The sequence below is a fragment of the Amblyomma maculatum genome, chromosome 10, assembly GCF_055883805.1.
Source record: "Amblyomma maculatum isolate TAMU_Amacu chromosome 10, ASM5588380v1, whole genome shotgun sequence".
Classification (NCBI taxonomy): Eukaryota; Metazoa; Arthropoda; class Arachnida; order Ixodida; family Ixodidae; genus Amblyomma; species Amblyomma maculatum.
In genome coordinates this window covers 29,869,624-29,892,951 of record NC_139353.1, presented here as the reverse complement: position 1 = coordinate 29,892,951, position 23,328 = coordinate 29,869,624, and the positions used below count along the sequence as shown (strand labels likewise).

Genomic DNA, 23,328 nt, shown 5'->3' with positions numbered 1-23,328 from the left:
ACTTCCATGACATCATTCTCTGGGTGACCTTCAACCTTTTGCTGACCTGTTGTGCGCAGGGCGTGGCCGAGCTGGCGTACGACATGCTTTCGTCTGGCCCCGGTCGCCACCTGGAGGTCCAGAACCGACACCACCGCGCCCTGCCCAATGCCCAACCGGTTGACATCCGAGAAGGGGTCAACAACGCCTACCAAGTGGTTGCTGGGGTCAGTGCCCAAACAGTCTTACAGGCTTACTCCAGCTCTAATACAGTAGTTCTCAAACCCCTTGTGGTGTCGTAAAGTGTGATAATGGATACCATGCGTACACGATGGGGTGGCACAGGGACTGCATTGACTAATAAATGGGTGTGTGGTTATGAATAGAATGATTAAATCTGGTCACCTATCAAATCAGATGTGGTGAAGCCCATATTTGTGACGAATGAACGGTCATGGCCTCGGCTTCCCTTCTAGGCATGACTGCTTCAAACTGTTGCCCCCTTCCATGTTGTCATGCACGCCAACGTTGTGCAGGGGCTCGAAGACACGGCGCGCACGCTCGTGAGAGCTGCCTCACAGGAACACCGCCAGAAAGGAGTGAGCGGTGCAGTGGGAGGCCTACTGCGCCAGCTGCCGCCCACTATGGCCGCTGGCATCATTGTTGCCACTGAGGCTACCTCGACCGTGCTGGGTGGCGTGCGCAACCAGATCCAGCCAGACGCACGGCGTGAGGAGATCCAGAAGTGGCGCCAAAGGCTGCCACCAAAGCCGGCCGGAGCCGCTGCCGGAACCACAGCTGCAGCTCTAGCCGCTGGTGAGTGCCTGTGGCTTTCTGCCAGAGTGCATAGGCCCCTAAACCTCCATCCAGGTGCGGCTTTTTTTGTGCAATTTGGGTCCATATTTTGGGACTTTTCTTAAGTAAACATGCCCGGATGGAGATGGGCGAGGCACTAAGGCCTACAGTGAACTGAATTCAGGACCAGCAGGGGCTGAACTGTAAACTTAATTAAAAGGTGTGGATTTTCGCTTCGAAGGTGAACAGGCATTTGCCAGCGAAGTGGTTGCGCTGTTTGCTTCATCGTGACATTAGAACGGTTGCAACAAAGGTTTGGTGTTTCAGGTAAGATTTGTCTCTTTGTCGAAACGTGAAAACTTGGAGGCCATTATGATTGAAGGCGTTGCAACGTTTTTTTCTCTTGAGAGTGAGAAATAGGCTCACATTATAAGTCAGTAAATATGGAGCTCAAATGGAGAGACTAAAAATGAACTATACTAGAACTTCAGTGATACGAATCTCATGGGGTCACGAAAAGATTTGTATAATCAAAACGAACAACAGTGTGCAGAAGCATTGGAAAGCCATTTATAAAAATAGATAGACTTATGGCTGAGGAAATCGACTTACAGCTTCACCGCCACAGCTCGCCACTTGTGGCGCCGGCGATGTGCAAGCCGCGTGCCCGCGCAAACTTATCGCAACACTTACAGCACGACAGGAGATTATAGTGACGCCGATCTCCGTACCACCTTTAACTACTCTTTGTGTGCACAGCGTGACTAGTGATCGTGGAGTCGATGATTTGCAGGCCGTGCACGCCCGCCACATGTACTGTTGCCAATTGTTTCCGGTGCATAGCGCAACTGGCAATCACAATAGGCACTTTTAGTTAGGCGTACATAGTAAATATGTGTATGTATCGCTCACTGCGTTGCATGCGCTGCAAACGTCGCGAACACGACACCTTTAGCTGGCCTTGTCGCAGCGCCTGCCAGAAGTGGTGTGCACGGTGACGCCATCTAGTGACAATAAGTCAAACCGCATGCGCGCTGGTTGAAAAAAACTCGGCTGTAATTATTGATGGGAAGGATAGTCGCACTATCAACGTTTTTTATTAAAATGAGGCAAACTACACAAAGTAAAAAAATTAAAGCCACAAGCCAAAGCGACGGAAAGCTTGAGCATGGATGGCGTTGCTATGACGACCACATATACAGCTTACAGATAGGCTTAGCAGCTTGAAATTCGCGAAGTTATCTCGCAAGCTAGGGATATTTGTAGCTTATACCTTGTCGTACAGGCGAGAGTAAGTGTAATAGAGCAGAACAACACCATTTAGAGCGAGCTATCATGTCGGAGAAAGCAGCGGCGAGGTATATTTGTTTCGAAGCGGGCGGCTGCGCTCTGCCATGTTGTCAATGCATTCCGCACCGCACGCGGCGACGGGTGTATGCCGGGATTTGATGCATGCGTGTGCCTGCAAGACAGGCGGCGTTACGTATTGATCTGCACATGCGCATTCGTTGCCTGCATCTTCACCACGTACGGCCAATTAAAAGTGCCTAATGTCAGGAGATTTGCGGGCTCAAAGCTGTGGTTACAGTTTGCACGGTCATGTAATCTGTAGTGGCGTGGGAAAGTGTTTGGAACATGCGAAATTCTGGACATTATATAAATGCATTCTGGCCGGAGAATTCTGCGAATTCGTATCATTCTGAAATTAGCATCAACCGGATTCGTATCATCGAGATTCTACCGTAGATGTCATAATACGCTCTATACCAGGAATTTTGCAGGATGCGGAGGTCGCCGGAAAGGTGCGAAGCAGTGACCAGAGGATGCTAAGGTGTCAATTTAATCTAGATTTAGAAAGGAACGGAATGAACTATTGAAGGAAAAACCGGTCAACGAATTAGCGGTAGGAAGGAAAGTGGAGAAATTCAAGATCTTGCTGCAGAATAGATATTCAGATTTAACCGAAGAAGATAACGTTAGTGTGGAAGCAGTGAACCATAATTTCAGAGATATCATTACTCAGTATGTGGTAGAAACAAGCGGCAGGATAGTTAGACAGGACACCAAGAAACCGTCAGATCTGATGATCTTGTGGTAGAGCATCCGCCTCGCATTCATGGAGTATGACTGGTGCCCCGGGTACACACCAGTTTTCCAATGGCTACAAGGTTTCCCCCTGGCTTAGTGCTAGGCTCTTCTGGGGTGAAAGGCTTGGGAAGAGGGTCATCGACCCGACTGTGTGGCGCTGCAGTTGCTGCTTTCAATCTAGAGTCAGTTCATTTACTTTGTTCTGGCCACTCAGCCAGTATAAGCCAAAGACTTATTGACAAGTGCGCAGTGCTGGAAATTTTTACATTTCATTGTTCCTTTGTCTGCCTCTCTTTATTGCACAGCATCAAGATAGGAGCCGTGTGTAGACTTCGAGGCACTCCGGCCGTTGGGGCACCACACTCCTGTTTCCCTCTGCAACGTGGGAGCCTGTAAATACTACGCTATGCCTTGTGCACTGGGCGCTGCTCTGCCTTTTGATATTGGGGTGCCCTGGGCCTCCCGTCTTTTTTAAAACTTATCAGGATTTTAGTCGCGCCTAAAAGCCTTCTGCCTCTCCACAGGCTTTTCACTGTGTGCATATTGACTCTCTACAAGCATGTGGAGATGGGCAGTAGAGAAAAAAAAATATAAATGGCCATGCTCCGAGACAAGTATCCAAAGCTCTCTCTCTCTCTCTCTCGTCACAGATTTTACTTTTGGTTTTTAGCTGTCGAAAAAAATGCAAGCAGGCCATTTAGAGCTTTATTTTGATCTCATTGAACGTGCCACTTGCAAGTCCCCCCCCTCCCCCACCCACCTATCTGTTGACACTTTCAGTGGTGAACTCCGGAAGCCGATTCGGCACTAGATTGCCTATTTTCCTGTTCGATCTAAAACAACTTGCTTTGATATTTTAAAATGTATCAAGCAGGCGAACATAAAGAACAATAAGTTTCTTTGTATCAGGTTACAGAATTTGCCATAGGCTATTTTTTTTGTTAACCTGAAAAAAAAGTATTTTTGTCTTAATATAAAGTGTAGCTTGAAACACTGTACTGCCATTTATTCAAAATATGATATACTATATGAAGCGTACTGGAACACAAGTATTTAAGAAAGGATGTGATGGCTTTGGCATGCTGACTCCGTTCTCAATCTGAACGCAGTGCTTTTACAGCGTTACTAGTGGCTGAATGTAAATAAAAGCTAAGAAATTCTGAACTGAACCAGTTTTTTTTTTTCTTCTTTGTTACTCTCACACTGCTGCGACACTGCAGTCGATCCATACACAAGCATGTGCGTATACTTTCATGAAGATGAGCTTTCCAAGTCTACGAAGATGCCCATCTTGTATGAGTGATTTAAATTTGAGAAAAAATCTTGATTTTGTACAGTTAATATTATACCCTGCTTCATAAATGTGCTTTACAAATTGTCACTTTCTCTCCCCACAAAGTGTGCATCTATTGCACGAGTAAATGCAGTAGTCATTTCATCACCTTGTGTGTTAACTATAAGACACAACAAGCTTAAAGCTAAAGGAGAATGCATTTGTAACGTGTGCAAGCTGCATTACCACATTAACTCTAATGCATTTGCTCATGAAGTCAACCTCTCTGGACGTGCATATAGAAAGCAATTTAGCAAGTCCACTCTTGTGCAACAGGGCTAGCAATGTACAGTCTTTGTCAAAAGTGTAGAGCCCGGGTGGTCTGCTTCTGAGCCACTTCGTGTAGCTTGTAATGCATTTACAGTGTTCCCAATGTCTTGATAAGATTTTTTGTCCTACCCTCTCCAATGGGAAGGACCTCCAGTAATGCTAAATCAGCACCACTACACTGCTCAGAAGCAGACCCCCTGGGCTCTACACTTTTGATAAAGGCTGTACAAGATGGGACACACATTGCTCATAGGTGCTTTAGTGCTCTACAACATTTCTAGCTTGTGTCTTGCTCTTCAATGAAGTTGCCTTTTAAGTTGTTCCTTTGCAGGCAAGAGATAAGAGACAGTCTCGGCATCGTGTTCTACTCATGCCAATGTCATTGATGTTTTTCTACTGATAATGAAGGTTGTACGTAATGTTACAGAAAAGTGTTTTTCTCTACGTAGAGAGGCTACGTGGTATCCACAGAAGGTACAGTCCATTAGATTTTTTGATTGTGCAGCTTTAACACCCTGTAACAACGCACAGATTACAAGGATGCCAGAGTGGAGCGCTGCCGATTAGTTAAGACTATCTGGGGCCTGACATCTCGCAGCACATGGGCATTTTTGTATCTGCCTCCATTGATATATGGCCACTGCAGCCGAGATTGAAGCCACAATCATGAGATGAACAGTGGAACATGTGAAGAGGGTCTGCCACCATTTTCACACACAAGGCCCTGGGCTTTGTAGTCGTGGAATATGCATAAATGCACTTCAGAAATATGGACATTGGTTCAAATAAGCTTTCTTTTTCCCTTCTGTGCGGAATATAATGTGCTGTATAACGCAAGCACACTCTACCGTTTGTATAGCTGGACTATTTCATTCTGGCACTCCTAGAATGGAAACCTCTGCAAGTGTAGGTCTCGTACCACAAGGCCAACTAGGATGAAGGCTTGCTACCTTTTAAACGAGGACACAGCTTTAAAATAGTAAAAAAATAACAAAAAAAGATTTAAATTGCTGTACTATCTTCTTGTATGCCTCATTTTGCATTCTGTTTCATTGCTGAAACCGATTGGCAAATACTAAAAAAAAAAAAAAAAATCATTTGCGAACTGCTGTGGCACTTTTTATAAGGGAAATGCTATAAAAATTTGTGTTTTTCTCCGCTCTGGTTTTGCGACTAGATGCTCGGCTTGTGGAGCAAATTTCTTGATTAGCTATTTTGTCTACTTTTACCCATTCATATTGGAGCGCCCACAGACCTACACAACATGCCATGACAACCGTGGCTTCTCATTTTGATGGTTTGTACATTTTCGGTGCGACATCTTGTTAACCCTTCCGACACGTCTGCGCCAAGTCTTGTGAAATGTAGAAACAAAATTTGTGGAAAGAAAAAAATTGAACATTATCACCATGCATGGTATACAAGAACTGTTAGAACAGTAATGAGACTGATTTTTGTAGTTTTTTACCCATCAAAGGAGTCTCCTTCAAAATGGCCCCCCTCTTCAGTTACACAGAAACGAAAGCATTGTGTGCAGTCTCTGTAGCAGTTCTGGAGGGCTTTTGGAATAGCTTTCAGCTCGCCTGCTACGCTGTTCTGGACATTACTTGGAGTACCAAAGGACCCCTTTAGAAGTGGTTGAGTGGCTGTAGTCCAGTGAATAGGGAGCTAAGGAACCACAGGAATGCCATTTTTTGGCAAACTGATTTGATTTTGATTTTGGATTTGTTCATTCATGTTTTTTCTTTCTTTTAGTAAAGGGAGAGGGTGGGGAGGGTTTGGAAAGTGCAGCGTGCTACTCTCTACTATGACGTTTTGTCAAGGGACTGTATATAAGCCGCAATTAATCTTGCGATAATGCAAATGGAAAATGTTGGCTCCCTTTTCTATCTAATTAATGTTCTGCTCAGTCGTGGAGTTCTGTAGAACCATTTTTGTGCAAATTTTTGCATGTCCAAATCCTGTGTCAAAACTTGACAGTAACCATATTCATAGTATTTAACTATCTGCGCACAATTTTCATCGTGCATCGATCACTTGACATTACAAGACACTTCACCCATTCCACATTATCATCCGTTCTGAACTTTGTTCTTCTCGGCCTGCCGCAAAAGGACCTGTGCCATCTGATTGCTTGCGGTCTGAATAGGGAATGTTCTCCATAAGCCCTCTGTTACTTTTCGTTAAGTTACATTAGCAGTTTCATCAAGCTTCACTCAAAATTTAATGGTGCTGCATTATTCCATTCCTTGTTCGTAACACACTTGATGAACACAACTTCACCTCAGGTGCTGTCAACAATCATGTAGAAACTGGGACAAGTTCAAACTGTTACTGTGCCAAAAGGCACACAATTGAATGTTGCTTCTGTGCAATGAAGAAGGCAACAGCAGTGGCATGCAGTTTATGTGCAGTGCTGGTAGGCTCGGTATTAACACACCTTATACATTCAGTGACGCAGATGTTGAACAAGTCTTCACTGCACTTTATCGAGTGTACAGGCTTTCGACAATATGCAGAGAAGAAAAAAAATTTCCTTGTGTACATGCACTTTGTAACTCTTGCAATTACCAATCTTAACTTTTGCCTCAATTATCTCACAAATACTCTACTACGCGAGAGACCACCAGACGCACGGCTTAGTTGAGGCCCACCTAACTAAGCCATATGAACGTGCCTACGTAGCCTAAGGGTAGCATGTCTGACTCTGAATGCAAGGGCCCTGGAAAGTGTTATTTCCTTCACCCACCTTGTCGCATGTCACATGGTCGCATGACGTCGCACAACCCTGTGACCAGTCTGAGCATAGCCATGTTAGCTGCTGGGTCCCACCTACCAGAGCTGTTGATTTTTTTTCGCTCACAATGCTGACGCTGCATTTTGTAAAGAATGGGGTCTTAATTGCTTTAAAATCCATCAAAAACAAGAACGGTAGAGCTGAGAAATGCGTCCCGTTTCATTGAAAACCCACTGCAGTGACTTTGGCATTCAGGTTTCGAGCCCAAGGTCACTGAATTGACTTCTGGCCACTGCGACTGTATTTCGATGGCAGCAAAATGCCAGAACTATTTTGTGTTGCTTGTGTGCACTAAAGGCAGTCTAAATAATTTTGAGCCATTCGCTAGGGTGTACCTCTGAGCCCATGCTGCTTCAGGATGTTACATCGCACATATTGCGACCTTGATCGACACTAATACTTCTCACAGTGGGTGGTTCTGTCCATATAAGAAATTTTGGTGAAGTTTCCCAGCCAGTAAAAAAAAAAAAACTTTCAAGGAACCCTGACTAGACTTCAAACTTCAGTTCAATCTTGACAGGCAATGCTTATCATGGATGAACCAGAGTAAAAAGTCTTTGTCTACTCATCAAAAGGAAGTGTTCACCTATAATAGTGTTCGGGAGGCAACCTGTAATATACGCACATCTCCTGTACTTCGTAGCAAAACAAGTGTTGTGAGCCTGAAACTGCTCGTGAAATATGTACTAAAGTTTTTTTTCTCTTTAGCTGCTTAATATGTGATCTAGCACAGAATGCTGGTTGCTTAGTTGAGCATGTGTGTGTAAAAAGTGTTTTTAAGTGGGAAAGGAAAAAATAAAGGCTTTTCAATTCTTCCAGGTGGTATTTGAGAATTGTGCCAGTTGGTACGGCATGGTCAGGAAACACTGTGTTGGCAGACTACGCAGCGAGGAGCAGATAGGATGAACACGGGCTTTGCATTAATAGTGGCTCACATTTGCACACCTACTGAATGCAATAGCAGACCAGAACACCACAAAATATTCTATACTTGGGCCAAACTGAGAATTCAAACTTTGGTTTACACCTACTGAAGCCACTCTCAAGATGGATAGTTTTATAACTAGCTATCTGCAAGGCTTCGAGAATTTTTCACTGTCCTGTAAAATACATTGCTCATTTAAGCAGTGTGCTTCGGAATGCAAGTTCCTCTCGGCAACACTTGAGGTGGTGTAGCGTGCAAAGTGTCTAAAAAGCACCTAAATGTGGTCCGACATGCGTTATTAGCACTGCTCGAGATCATCTGAATGATATCGCTTTCTCAGTTCAGCCTCATTTGCCAATTCTTGGAGTAATTACATGCAGTGTCCTGTGAAGGTGTGACTGCACGTAACTATTCATGGAAAAGCCATTCTTGTCACTTTCCTTTAAAGGTGGGCTCACTTGACGGATAAGGTCATGGCTAAATCTGTGTCATCGCGCCACGTTGCAAGACCATCCATGTTCCGCAAGCATTGACGTGAGGGATGAAAACGGCACACCGCAAAGTGAAAAATTGCCCTCCTTTTTCAGTCTACCATGAGTTGGTCTGGTGTCAAGCTACCCGATGCGCAGTTCGTACTCAAGATCTGTCGAGTGAATCCACCTGAAAAATCGGCAGTCTTGCACAGTGACAAGATGTTGTGCACTCAAAGGTTTGACATGCTGTTTATTTGCTGTTAAACGTCAACTCGTGTAATGATGAGTAACTTGCACCAGCCTGGGTATCGTACATATTTATAGCAGGAAAAAAAAAAGAAAGGACAGTTTTAGACTGCTGAAAAACGCTGCCTTCGGCATTTGATCTCGACAGAGCTGCAGGGATCATGCATTCACATTCAAATAAGCCACTAAGGTTTTGCACGACAGGACCACACAACAGCCCTGTAATTTCATATCCAGCTAGTTCCAGCTCGGAATGCATTTCCTCCAAGCAAACTGCAAAAACAAACTGTACTAGAGTTGTACCACAGGTGGCTACTACCATCTGTTGCAAGCCTGTCTTTGGCAGCCAGTATGTTTTTCAGCAGACATGTCAATCGGAGAGCGCCCTCTCGCCCTCCCTGACGAGGCTCGAAACAAGCTCGTTTTGCACAAAGCCATTGATTTCCACCCTCGCAAATGAGGCTTCTAAAAAGATGCAACAACGCCCCAAAGTTGCTCACAGCTCTAAACAACATGTCTGGGCAGTATTGTCTACACACAAGCTTTGTGCAATCTTTGCCTTAATCCACCAGCCACTCGTGGTGTGGGATAAAAAAACAGTATTCAACATAAGGTAGTTAAGTGGAGAACGTCTGTCACCCCCATAACAAGCGCAGAGTCCCTTCGTCAAAAATCTCCTGAAGTGACAGTCTGCAGGTACGAAAACTGTACAGGACGCAAAGCAGGCGCTGTGCGATCATCGTTCCTTCGAAGCCATGTGCCTCATCAACAGGTTGGTTAACTTCTCTATCCTCTTGACATCTTGGGAGTGTTCAGTCAGGTATTGAAGGCACTGTCGGGGAAAATAAATGAAAAATTTTCAGAAAGCACAAATATTTGCTACAACGACTTGGTTTGCTATAATCTGTGACATGTGTGACTGCTTGATAAAAGACGATTACTTGAACGAGTCTGAAAGCAGCTGGCTCCCATAGTATTGCTAACAATCAAGCACCGCAACGCGTTGATCACTTTTCCTTAAACGAATCTGATACTGTAAAAAACATTTACAAAGTAGTTTGAGGTGATTTTAAGCGAGGACTGGCCTCGCCACACCACGACTGGTATGATCAGCGGTGACATGATTCCGTCAATAAACGCGTTTTCCACAACGCTGTTGCTGTTATAAAGAAGCAACACTAGAATGAAAGGCTGCCGGCATACACTTTTTTTTGCAATGGAAAGCCGGGAGTTGGCAACGATTCAAGAGACTGCGTTTTCCGCTTTACGCACCACTTGGTTATCTGTTACTTTTACTTGCAGCTTGCCGTCACTGTGTCTGTACTTCAGCAGGAACCTGACCTGTGAAAGAAGCGAGACGGCAAGGTTTCAATTGTAACACGTGTACCAAAATAATTAAGCATGCCGGAATGCCGATTTAGGCCGCACAACATCTGGATCTGCGGACGCGAGCTACTGACAAACTTTGCTCGCAAAGGTAGATAGCGAAGAGCACAACGCTACGAGAAGAATTATTCGAGCTTAGTTTCGCCAGTTGGTTCGTCCGCAGTACATTGTTTGCACGCTTTTTGCAAGACCCACAAAAGTCGACATGCCGCATGCCGGCTTTGCGAGCGTTTTCTTCCCTTCTCACCTTCATTGGATCGGCGAGGTAAAGCCTCTCCGCAGCTTTCGCGAATTCGTCCCAATTTGTGATGTACGTCATGGTCACAACGCTGGTTTAACTAGGCTAGCATGTGAACTTCGGGGATGACAGGTTATTTGGCACCGTCTTCACACACTGCACATCACCAGCCGCAGACCGCCGTGTGACGTTGCGAAGGCATCATGGACGACGACGAAGCAAGTGGCTCCGCCTCGTACACACGACGTGAACCTCTTTTTCCGCGCGTATGCCGTGGAAGTACTGAGTCGCAAAAACTGGCATGTGTGGCATGCCGCTTTTTACGTGTCGTTTTCACTCCATGCGATGTCGCTCGCTGAAACTTCAGCAATAAACTCGTCGCTCGATTGAGGGTTTTCCGGTGCGTCACCTCAAGAAAAACAAGTAAAATCAAAGAAAATAACCGAAGCCAAGGAAATTACCCGGCGTGCCTCAGTTGTTGTTATCAACATGGCGGCGGGCGACTCTTGAAGTTTTGTGCGAGCGGTGAGCGGCGAGCGATCCGCCACAGGGATTGGGGAAGTTGTGCGCGTTGGAACAGACCGAAGAAAATCGACGAGGACCGTTCGGATTTAACCGCCGGCCGTACGCTGGACGTTTAAATGACCCATCGGCGACGCCAGTGCGGCCGCACGGAACGGAGAAAGCGGAAACATGAGGTAAACATTTTTTCTTGTGTTGTGTCGCGACAGCGTCGGCTGCGGAGGCTGTTCGGAGGACGACGCTCTCCCGTTGCGGCGTTCTCCTCTTGACTTTTCCCAGTCGCAGCCGATTTCCGCCTCGTCAAGGCACGAGCCGTCGTGCCGCTGCTACTTTCGTGCGCGTGAGGCGTTTTCGAACGCCACTTAGCTTTAAAATCGGCGGTTTCACTGACGGAGTATCGCTGTTTCTCCGTCATGTATGCCGGACAGTTTGTTTGGACCGTAGAAAAGATGCCTCGGCTTCTGCACTTATGCTTTTACCCGCACATACTCAAATTGACTTGAGTTCGCGACGTGGGCGTTCCTTTTGTGACCGGGCACAGTGGGAAAACAAGCAGGCGGCATGTTAGCATCCGCAGCATCCACGGATAACTGCAGGCTGATGAGAAACTCACCGACGCTTGGTTGAGTGGTAGTCAACTTTTGGACAGCGGTAGTTTTGCAAGTTTTATTTCTCTGATTTTCATTCGGCCGTGTCTAAAGCATAAGTTGTAAAACAATGCGGCAGCGAGGAGAAAATGCTCTTAGTTTTTTTTCTTTCTGGTCCCAGCGCGCGGCACCGGGTTTTATTGAACTGCCACGCTCGCGCCGGAGTTGTTCCGCCGCTGCCTTTTTGACAGCTCGCAAGGAAAGGCGGCGAAGTAGGGCTGCAGCACTACGCCCGCCTCTTGCGCCTGGCTGAGCCCGCTTGACCTGACAGCCGTGCTCCGAGTTCCTGTCTATTGTTTCCCCTGCACCACCTGTTCACACCTCACAGGGGTGTCAGTGCTCTCGAAGTTTTTTTTTTTTTTTTTTTGCCCCCGTCAATCGCTACTTGTCTCGGACACTGTTGTAAGTTGCGCAGGGTGCCGTATCCTGTAAGCTTAGTAGTTTGAATGACAGTAGTTTGAATGACAGTTTCACTCAGCGTTAGCTCAGATACGTCACCTGCCTGGCATGTTTCCAGTCAAGCTTAGACCTTCTATTACCCACGAACAAAGGCACCGCGCCGGCAGGTGTTTGCATCTGAAATCGATGAGCAGAGACTCCCAGTTTCGTTGGCTAAAAGTAACACCAAGGTCAATGTAGTACAACTGGTCGCGCAACTTGGAAGAAAACGCGTGCAGCTGCCTACTGCCAGCGGCATCAACTCGATGATGAGGGCTCCTGCGAACTGTGAGGCAAATTACTAGCGCGCAGAAAATATTATCTGCCAGAACTCCAAAGAACTAGAAAGTAAACATAATATTCGCGCTCAGGAATGAATGCAGTTTTTGTTCCTTGCGTAAGAAAAAATGTGTCACATTTTTAATAATATTTTAACTTGTTTCTAACGGCCTCTCTCGGCCACTTATTATCCGCTGCGTAGTTGCCCAAAGCTCAGATATGGCTCAGACCAAAGCTTTTTTCATCCGCGGCATGGGTGCGTCGTCGGCCCCGGTTCAACGTTCATCGTTGCTTGCTACGTACAGAGTGGGTTATCTGTAACAGTCAGTATTTCATTCTGCTGGTTGTGGTAGAGCTTTACAGCAAGGCGAAGACTGTCTGTGCTCGATGAGAAACTGATTGCCGCTGCATGTGCGCATTTCCGGACGATGGGACAATGCTGCGTCACAGCTCGGCGGCTCGGCTCGGCCTCCCAGGCACGTCGCAAAAGTGGTGGCTTGTTTTACGGATACACGTCTGCATGAGCGGCGTATCGCTGCATGTTTTAATTGAGTGGTGAAGGTGAGATTTTATTGCCCCCAGGACGCGTGTCGCATTGCTCAGAGCCTTCCGTTCCGCTCTCTTTGCTGCGTGTTTTGCTTACTGCGTCGTACATTACCGCACCAACGTTCGCTGAACGTGCTTTAGCTGTTATTACAGTGATGTTCCTATTGTCAATGGGATCTTTCTCATGAACATGTTAAATGCTTAAGTTGTAAATTTGTAACCTCACATTGACTCCTTTCAGTGGCAAATGAAGCGCGAGTAAAATATGGGAATCATGAACAGGGCGAGATTTATTGGAGCGAAGCTATATCGTAGATATTTTCACTTCTCAGACGCATTAACTTCTAAATACTAGCAATCCCAATTTGAATTGCCTAACTAAGCTCTTACAGGTTGGCGTTCTAGCGCTAGCGTTAGTTATTCCGTTCGTTTGTTTTTGTTCTATGACGCTGATATGTACTTTGTTAGCAAGATCTTTCACCCTTTTATAATCTCACCGCGTCTCGTTTGGAGACCTACGCTCAGGAAATTTTGTTATCACGAGGATTTCATGAAGACCGTGACGAATGAGCGGTGGTCGCTCTCCTACACTTAAAGATTTCATTGTCGTGAAGCTTCTGTGTAAGTAATCGTGAATTAATAAAGCCTGGCTTTCTATGCAGCACAGCTTCACTCATTTATGCCCTTAGTGAAATGCCTCAAGCCATGTGGTTCTATCCATGTGCTTGCCGAATTCGCTTGAAGGCCTTTGTTCACAAACGTGCCCGAAGAAATAAGCCCCAGAATGCGTTTACATGACGCGCGACGAAAGACTAGGCTAACGACGACGGAGGCAGAACGATGCTATGATAAGGTGGTTAAAGATGCCGTAACATTTCAGTTAACGTAAAACTTGACAGTAGAAATCCATGTCAAGTAAAGTTGGCTGAACAGTTACGGTGTCCATTTTTCTGCCTTATCCGAGCATCGTTCTGCCTCCGTCGTTGTTGGCCATGTTTTTCGTTCATAAGCAAAACGACAATCAAATTCCCCGCCAAAAGTACGTTACTGTGACGTCACAAGCAACGTCACGTGTTTGTTGTGCCTCACAGTTCGCAGGGGGCACTGGGAAACTAAAGCCTCGCTCAGAGTCGACACGCAGGCTTCTATGGGAGTTACGCTACCATTTGTTCTTCTACCATGGTAACACCGCCTTTCACCAAAGTTAGTGTTCCAAATGTGTCTAGTAAACAGCGAACTTTGGTTTAGTAATAAATTCCAAGTTTATTTCTACTTTGAGATTACAACTTTGCTTATCAAGCAGTATTGTATTTCGGAGAAACTACTGGGTTTACCCAGAAGAGCGCGCACGTGTGTGCTGCCTGGTCATTTTATTCTGTTCGGTTATCTTTGTCGTTCGATGTCCCTCTGACGTCCGGCGCTGACGCGACGTCATCGGGTTCGGCGCCGGATGCGATCGGCCACGCAACCTCGTAGCTTTCGCTGCTTTCGTCCAGCGGAAGCGGTTCGGTCGAACTGGGGTGGAAACCGAAAGCTACCCCCTCCCGTCGCATTATGCGGCCCACCCTGGCCGCTTGCTTTTAGGAAACTCTGGCTTCTGCTTCTCCGTTTAGCATTTCATAGGTTTTTGATTTGTTGTTGCTTTTCTGTGCGCTTGTATTTCGCCGCTTCCTTTCGGTTTATTCAGATCAAGAATTGATGGCGGGTTTCTAGCGTCCGCATCGGCCGAAGCACTGCATGGTCTCTTGGTCCGCGTTATGCCTTTTTCTGGTTTATAACTTTGGTTGGGCAATGGGAAAAAAAATTCTCGTCTTCTGAAAAGGGGTGTGTTTGGTGCGTGTTTTCTTGGCGCAGGCTGTATTTCTGGGTTTTTCACAACCGTGTGTAGTCGTTTTAACCCCCCCCCCCCCTTTTTTTTTTCTTGTTCAAGGGCTGGAATTCGTTTTTAAATAGGCCGCTGAGCAGGTGTAACTGGGGCGTGACGTCGCGCAAAGGTACCCCCCCTCCGCCTCTCCTATTTGTTTTCTTTCGGCGCGCACTCGCTTGTGACTGACGGACGCTTGGCGTGACTACATAAGCCTGCGCGCGCTGTTTTGTGTCGGCTGTGAGCGATTACGGCGAAGCACGACATTCGTGTGTGACCTCCTACCGCCTTTGATGGCTCTGCGCGCTTATTGTGTGCGCGCGCGATGGGAGACGCGCGGTATAACGAAATAGCGGATGCTACGAAAGCGCTGCGCTTCGAAATCTGTGAAATGTAGTAATATTTGCGCGCCCACGGCATGAATAATAAGCGTCGCAACTTCGTTTTCTTTTCACTGTCCCATCGTCAGTAGTCTGATTTATTCGAAGTCTCTTATTCGGAGTTCCCGCTTTGTCCGAAATGGCTTTCACCCCGCCGACATGACGTGTATTAATTTTCATTTTTCGTCCAATTGTATTGGCCAGCGTTCTGGCGTTCAGTGAATTTATTGCTGCTTTTTTTTTTATCAACTGGAGCCTATGTTTCGCAATGAAACTTAGCAGTTAGCAAAACTCACACACACTTACACACACACAAAGGAGGAATGGTGAGTTGTAGCCAATGAGTGGCTACTGCTCGCGGAAATAAGAGGCCCGATTTGTATAGGTCACTCCGACCCCCTGCTCCCATTGCGATATGATGAAGTGTTGCAACGCGTACTTCTAGGGCGTAAGATTCGGTGATGTGGTTTGACTCACCCTACTGAGGTGGGCACATAACGGTGGCCCAAGGTCTCATCTCTCGACCATCTTTCCTGTGATAAGCATTGGCGTCGGCCCGCAAGCACCTTTCATTCGAGGAGTCAACGTAGCTGTTGTCGATACATGCTGATAATGACGTTCGTCGCTTTGCTCACCGAGGTGACACCGTGCTCGAAAGCGTGGATGCCTTTTGTCGACGTCTGTGCGCTCACCGGTTGGTATCTCGGTCCGTGTGCTGAAAGAAAACGCGGACAGTATTAAGACGAAAGCCTTTATTGCCTCATCATTGTCGTCAGCAAGTGTCACGCTTTTGCGGCGGCTCTGATTTGTAGAGACGGAATGACGTCATGGAGGTCTCGACCAATCACAGAACATCACCACAATATGCGCGAATGCGTGCCTTATATGGTCATAGACCAATTAATGATAAATTACTAATTAATGAATAATTATTTAATAATTACTGATTAGTGGCAGTTGTGTGATTAATTAATCACTAATTAATGCCGCGCACCGGGTAAAATCAACCACACAACAGTAAACGTAGAACAACTGCGAAGATACAAGGATCGAGATCTCGTCGCTGCCAAGCAAAATTCACTGAATAAATGCACTCGCAGAATGTGAAAGAGTAGTCGCTCGCTTTACTTGTAGCAGCATTCATCGGTACATGCAAACAGTTGCGTAGCAGAATGCAGCACTCAGGCTTTCGCCTTTCATCACTTTATTCGCCAAAGTGTACTCGAATTTTTTTTTTTTTCACCTTTATCTTTGGTCATATCTACTTCTGTGTGCTGCTACTTGTCTCAGTTGCCCTATATCCGTAAAACTCTTTAACAATAATGACTACAAATATGTAGAAGCACTGACATATCCCTCCGCCAGTTCTGGAGATTTGCAGACAATTGTCTGTGCAGTTACTGTTGTTGTTGCCCTCATAAAAATGATGCATACCCATAAGGGGGATTGGCCATGACCAGGCGGTAATTAGTTTCTTAGATTGCGTACTGTAGAAATGAGATATTAGACATTTGAGCAAATTAGTTCTTGAAATTGTGACATGGTTGAGGATGGTACTGGAGTTATATCCGTCGGGGCTCTTCTGTGATTCGAGTAGTACATTCTGGTTCACTATAGATTCGAGCAATCTTGAGCAGTTGATCTAACGACCACAGGTGGCGCGACAGTGTCGTTCGACTGAAAAACTCTCGGGGTCTGAAACAGTAATTGTGGCGTGATGCGAATAGTCGTTTTCCGTTCGCTAATTTTATCTCAGATGGTCAGTCGCTTTTCTGTTGAACTGCGGTACCTGCTCCTAGTTTGCGCGTGAAATTTGCAATGCATTTCTTTCGATACTCGGAAGATGGATATTCTCCGGGATCTTATGAGGTGTGCTGAATTTTCATGGACAAATGTAAGGTGACATTCGCGGTGCAAGAAGGAAAATACTTTCAAATGCGTGTGCACGTAAGAAGTGGATATTTATTTTTTGTCTAAAGCAGGCAAAAGTTTGCCGTCTTTGCATCGGCACCTTATTCTGGTTTGTTAGTTTCTCGCCTTTTTAATACGGTGGACTTGTGAAACCATGTAATTCGCCCTATAACGATGGTATATACGAAGAGTGCTCATGCGCGGAACTCAATTATGCACTTTGCGTTGGCACTGAGATCTGTCAGTCGACTGAAAGGACAACAAATGACGGACCAACCCCAACTGTTCCGTACAACACAAAAATAAACTTGTATACGAAGAGAGGAAAAGAACTTTCAGTTTCTTTTGCACGCTGTGAAGATGTCAAGTACAAAATCTGCTTTAGATGCCAGCCTGCCACCTGCGAGTGGAAACATGTTCAATTTTTTTTTTAAAGCGAAAGATAATGTATGCTGCGGAAAGCACGTACGCAGTCGTTGTGATTTTCCGTATTGTTTAGCCGACTGCGTCCAGTGCGGGACACACGCTTCTTCATGCTGTTCTGTCTTCTTGCCCTGTGCGAACCCAGACGGCCATAGACGTCCGACGGACGACCGAAGGACATCCGTTTTCCGAGGTTCGGATGTCTGACGGAAATCCGGTTATGTTCGACATACGTACAGTGGACATCCGTCGGACTATCGTTTGTGAATCCGGATCGCGTCCCACGGACGTTCGACGGATAGCCGGAGGCAGACATTCGGACGCTCCCTCGAACTTGCTTGCAGGCCCTGCTATTCGGGTAAAAATTTGCCAGTAACATTCGTGTAAAGCTCAGCCAGCATGTGCCATGGAAATGCTAGTTGAGCACATACTAGTTTGTGCTCAATGCCTTTGTCGTGAGAGTAAAGCAGACAACAGAATATGCAACAGGTTCAAGTTTCCTGTTGTCTACTTTACTTTAACACAACAAAGCACTGAACAGCAGTGTGCAATTAAAACTTCCATCAAAGAGGCACATATGCTAGCTGAGCTTTCCACAAACTCCTCTGAAAACACGCAAAGTGCATAAGCATACCGGCATGCGTGGTTGTAAAAACAGCATTTTCGATTCTTTTTAGGCTTTATTGCAAAGACTGCATGCATAAATAGTTTACACTAAAAAAAAATCCATGTTAAAGCTGCATGCAAAAATTGACGGAATGGCATGGTAAAATACAGGCCAACTGGATTATTAAGAATCTAGTGGAATAATTTTTTTTTAATTATCCTTGGCCGTGACAGCTCTTCCCTTGGGGAGGTGGAAAAGGTATTTATTGAAACCTAATATTTGGGAACTATAGTGAGGAGATCGTCGAGTCCACTGTGGGCGGCCTCCAGAGGCCGGGATTCCAGAAGCCGCTACTATCCTGCGCACTCGCTCGATCAGCTGTTGCTGGTCGTGCAGGTCTAAGCAGGACAAAACTCCTCCTGCAAAAAAAGGGAAAATGAAATTCAAGTTATCTCTGCTGAACTTCGATTAGATATCTCCAAGGGCAACTACTAGTTTCCCTCAATTGAGTTTTTCAGATGGCACTGTACGATGTGCATCTCCATTCAGAACGGTCATATACTATATAGAAAGGTCATATACCTGCAGCAAAACCCATGCAGAATACCAAAGGATACAAAACTAGTTTGACCGAGGACCTGGCGTTCAGTATTTTAATGTTTTTATGCCTTTTTCAACATGCCACTGGGCAAACATAGCATGTTATAAATGTTTGCTGCTATGCACCCTCAGCAATGCCCAAGACATGGAGTGCACGTGCAGAGAAACTAAGCATAAAGGATGGTGTACATTAACATAAAGCACAGCCAGAGCTTTATTACACAGCTACATATTGGTGGCAGAAACCTGCATTTTGAGTGGCTTAACAGGCACTTCTGCTTCAGGCGCAGGATAAGGGACGCTAACCACACCTAGGAGGTCCCCCGGACAGTTTATACTTCGGGACCTCCTTCTGTAATACTGATAATTCATGCACATGTACCTCACAGTGAAAATAAAGATGAAAGATGAAAGAAAAGAAAGCGACGCCCGGCGATCTTTCAACATAGCTTTCTGCACATGAGTACTGACGCCTTGATATTCCCGTATCCCCCTGACCGATAGTGCAGTGAACTAGAATTATTAGTGTAGTGGACACGTGACACCAGAAAACTTCGCTTGTTTCGGCCCATTTTCAAAAGCGCGATTGCAGCGCCGCCGGCAACTTGTGGAGTACGATGTCACTTGAAGCGGTTGCCGTTTTGGGCGCAAAACGCTGTCGCAGTACTGGCTGCGCAGCCGAAAAGAAATGTTTTCGTTTTCTCTTTTTTTTTTTTTTTTCTCTGCAGGCACACGGCGCAACACAAGTTAGCGATTCTGTTTGTAGACGAACTCGGGAACGCCATAGCAACGCGTGCAAGAATGGGCGACAGCAGCGCCGCCGCTTCGTTGGCTATTAGCGAGGACAAGCGGCGCCCCATGGGAAATCACTACCGTCCGCTACATTGTATATTCTAGTTCACTTTCCGATAGGGCGCACACTATTCTAAAACCTGCTGGCGTCGCGTTGAAGGAGCACGACCCAAAGCGACTGGCGATTGCTTTGGTATGTTCATCGTTTTCCAGCTATTCGCGTGCTGTGTCGCGATGTCTACGCCGTGTAGGGGTTCGTGTAATTAACTACTGCGGCGACGAGGTGCAATCTCGGCGAAGATTATCGTCGGCCTCATTAACTGAACAGCCCGCGTGCTCCTTTCCCTCGGTGTCATTGCCATTCGCTTTGCAGGCGCGCGCAGCGACCGACAGCCGAAGAAAGAAAGGAGTTTTAATACACGCGCGCACGGGATCGTTGACGTCAGCAGCGCGGAGGCCGAAATGCAAATTAAAACTATAGGGCGGTCGTTAACGCGTCGGTACTCCTACCACTTTCACCACGGCGACGCGTCTCGGTGACATTTCTCGCACTGTCGATGCTGCTGTTGCCGTGGCCCGGAAGTATCGATGGGGGAACAGAACCAGGGGTTCCTTTGGGTTTCTTCACGCTTCGCGTCCAATATGACGGAGTGTTTCATTTTACTTGATACGGGACCTCGTTAATAGGACCTCAATTACGGAGCACCGTTTTTGAGTAATGTCCTTTATACACCCCCCGACTATCCATTACACTATGATATACAACCTCTCTCACTGTGTTTTTGAATGCCCATCAACCATACCATCACCACACTATCTGTACCCACCCCCACGCATGGAGTTCTTGACTCGCCTCTGACCGGTTGCAAGACCCGTTGGCTTTTCTGCGGCAAGCTCGTTGCCGACACAACGGTTAAAGTGCTGTGAATAATTAGTCTCCACTTTAACTTGAGCATAGGTTGTCTGAAAAGGCGGAAACCCGTTGAAGCTTATGTAACTGCAGCGTTAGGTGACGTGACAGGATAAACGTTTTTTATAGTGTGTATTGAGTAAATTGCGCCACTATATGTGTCAGTGGAATCTGGTTTTCAACATTGTGCCGTCCACTATAATGTAGCTAGATCGTACCTTTGTAGCAATTCCCTAGCGAAAAAACCGTATGAGTCACAATAACCTCATACAGATTTCTCGTACTAAACTCATACGAATCTCATATCATCTCATACTAACCTCATACAGATTTCTCATACTAAACTCAAACAGATCTCATACAGTCTCATATATTCCTAATTACTTGAATGATATATTTCTATGAGATGATATGAGATTTGTATGAGTTTAGTACGAGAAATCTGTATGATGTTATTGTGACTCATACGTTTTTTTCGCTAGGGTTAAACGTTTAAACCATATACCTGGCGTAGTCTTTCGAAATCAAGTTACCCTTGTCGCTCGGCGCCCTTGCAGAAACGGTTACGGGCTTTCGAGAGCTGCAGATTGTGTGTATGTGTTTTTGTTTTGCTATTTTTAAAGTGCCGTTATTAGTCATGCTGCGAGCTTTACCCGGCGTCTGTCGTTTTTTACTAACTAGGCGAACCATTTTCTAGATTCTTCAGTCCCAGTTTAATACTCGCACGCTATAGATACACGGTACTCTCTCATCCTCGTATCCGATGACAAGCCTGTGCTGGTTCTGTAATGGTTAGTATCGTTACAGCTTGCGTACTTATGGGCTGTAATCAACTTTATCTAAGAACGTTGGCTATAATTAATATATGTAATTGCCGTTTTGTTTTAAGGGAGACCTAGGGCGGGAGCCTTATCGGGCCGCCTAAAAATAAGCTTTTTCTCTGACCCAAATTACCACAAATGGTGCTTGACGTAAGCTATTTTGTTTGACGTGTCTTAAATGGCCGTTGTCGACCATTATAACGGAACTAATCTCGTTGTTGGTGCTGTTGGGCCGCAAAAGTCCTTGCACCTATTTAGGTATGTTATCTTCCGCGTTTGCCTTCCGTGCTTAGGACACGGTCAGTCATATGTAAAAAATGGTCAATTTTTGATCACGATGGTGATGATGAAATGATCACGAATTAAAGATTGACAAGTGGGAACGCGTCAGACACCGTGATAAGAAGCCCGTCTCAGAGGAGGGCTTCGGATCAATTTAGACCGCTCTTGTTACGGGAGAGAGGTAATTTTCAAGCCAGATAATTTTGAGCGAGCATATTGTCGACGTGCCATTTCTCCCGCCACCTTCCTGTATGACTAACGACCTCCGTATTCCGTCTGCGTCTGCGTATATATACGGGGGAAGCGAACCCTGCGCGTCGCTGGGTTATCGCGACTGCGCCAGCCGAGGGTTATTCCGGTCGAGGTTACGTGACGCGTACTCTGTTGTCAGCGACTAGCTTATTACACCCAGCCTTCAAAATCAAAGCCCCCCCCCCCCCCTCCCCCCTTCATCCCCTCCTTTGCGGTGTTTGTTCGTCGGCTGTTTTGTATTTCTGTTTTAATTGGTCACCGGCAATAGATTTCCATTGTGCTGTTTTAATATACCACCGCGTTCGCGCAACGCCTTCCGCCGTTTGTATCGCTTATTTTGATTGTTTTTGCTTCTTTTTGTTCCACCCCTGCAGCGTTGTTGTCGCTTTTTGGACCTAATTGCGATGGCTCTTCAGTCGTCGCTGGTCCCGGCCTGCGTTATGGTCGCGTATGGTGGTGGTTGCGGTGGTCTGTGTAGATTACGGCGCAATATTACCGCCTGGTTGTGTATGGTATAGTGGTGACCACCATCGCCTGACTTGATCGTATATGGTCCGGTGGTAGTAGCGCTTGTCGGATGATGTCGTTCGTGTGCCGATCATGAAGTCCAAGAAGCGGGCTCAACTGCAGAAGCAGCAGCAGCTGCCTCAGCCGACGGAACCGTACAAACTGTGCGGCGAAGAGAGCGACTACGGCTACTACTGCTACCAGGGAGAGCCCGTGTACGCCTCCGTGGAACCTCGCCGCAGAATTGGCAGCTCGCTGCGGCGGTTTGTGCTCAGCTCGTTCCAGCCGTCGCGCGACTCCGTCCACGACAGGTACGGGCTGACTGTGCGTGTAGGGAGTTTTGGCACCTTATTCGGTGCAGGATAATTTTAGCGTAATGATCGCACCGTTAGCGTAGACGTGTTAGATATAATTGGGCAAATAATGTCAACGAATGAGGTTCTCTATAAGGATTGGAGGGTTTTTATATGCAAGAAAAATATTATTTTATGTTAATCCAAATGAAACATGCCATCTATGCTTTGTGGACGCTTCATTGGCGCGTCACCAATGGGCCCAGGGACGAGTGCTGCTGACTGGGACGTGCATGGCTCGTGCAATGTAACGGTTGAAAAAAAAGAAACGAGAAAAAAGAGGCTGTAAATATGATTTGATTGCGGAAATTCTGATCCTTACGAAGCGTATAACGTTTCGGCAGTGCTTTTGTTTATAGCGAAGCAATGATTATAACGAAGTGGTCGGTCAGCTGTGTTCACGCGGGCAAACGTTCGTCGTCGTTGGCGAGTATGTCGGAGCGGTAAACATTTGTAGCGTAAGCAAAAGAAACTGACGTACACAGCGTTAGTGGATTCGGTTTTCAGTTATGGTTATCTAGTTTGTTTTCCGGAGACAAGGCATGACCCCCTCTTCGGAGTCGTTTCCGCAACGCCGATGGAGACGGAGTTCTTCGCAGTTCTCATTGTCTATACGCATATATATATATTCATTTGTCCGCTGCCCCCCTCTGTCGCAAAGGCA

At 46.2% G+C, this 23,328-nt stretch overlaps 3 protein-coding genes across 4 annotated transcripts in view; 2 read left to right on the top strand and 1 right to left on the bottom strand.

Moving 5' to 3' along the window:
• The window catches only part of Atg2 (Autophagy-related 2), an 83,584-nt gene extending 79,553 nt beyond the window's left edge, over positions 1-4,031 (top strand). For both annotated transcript variants that reach the window (XM_084582358.1, XM_084582357.1), the window contains exons 42-44: positions 60-206; positions 516-795; positions 3,168-4,031. In XM_084582358.1, coding sequence (XP_084438484.1) covers positions 60-206; positions 516-795; positions 3,168-3,178 — 438 coding nt within the window. In that variant the 3' untranslated portion in view covers positions 3,179-4,031. The remainder of the gene's footprint in view (positions 1-59; positions 207-515; positions 796-3,167) is intronic.
• Positions 4,032-8,890: 4,859 nt separating this feature from the next.
• On the bottom strand, positions 8,891-10,754 carry Srp9 (signal recognition particle 9). The gene is made up of 3 exons (XM_084582362.1): positions 10,540-10,754; positions 10,179-10,247; positions 8,891-9,738 (listed from the first exon to the last, which is right to left on the bottom strand). Exons 1-3 carry the CDS (start codon positions 10,609-10,611, stop codon positions 9,643-9,645), a joined length of 237 nt encoding a protein of 78 aa, XP_084438488.1. The 5' UTR covers positions 10,612-10,754; the 3' UTR covers positions 8,891-9,642.
• A 260-nt stretch (positions 10,755-11,014) lies between these two features.
• ena (ENAH actin regulator enabled) overlaps positions 11,015-23,328 on the top strand; it is a 96,430-nt gene continuing 84,116 nt past the window's right edge. Inside the window, exon 1 of the mRNA XM_084582360.1 lies at positions 11,015-11,228. Coding sequence (XP_084438486.1) covers positions 11,224-11,228 — 5 coding nt within the window. The 5' untranslated portion in view covers positions 11,015-11,223. The remainder of the gene's footprint in view (positions 11,229-23,328) is intronic.

Coding starts and splice junctions, on each gene's coding strand:
- Srp9 (XM_084582362.1), bottom strand. CDS start 10,611: ATGACGTACATCACAAATTGGGACGAATTCGCGAAAGCTGCGGAGAGG. Junction 10,248..10,539: donor ACCTCGCCGATCCAATGAAG/GTGAGAAGGGAA, acceptor CTTCTTTCACAG/GTCAGGTTCCTGCTGAAGTA. Junction 9,739..10,178: donor AAGTAACAGATAACCAAGTG/GTGCGTAAAGCG, acceptor TTTCCCCGACAG/TGCCTTCAATACCTGACTGA.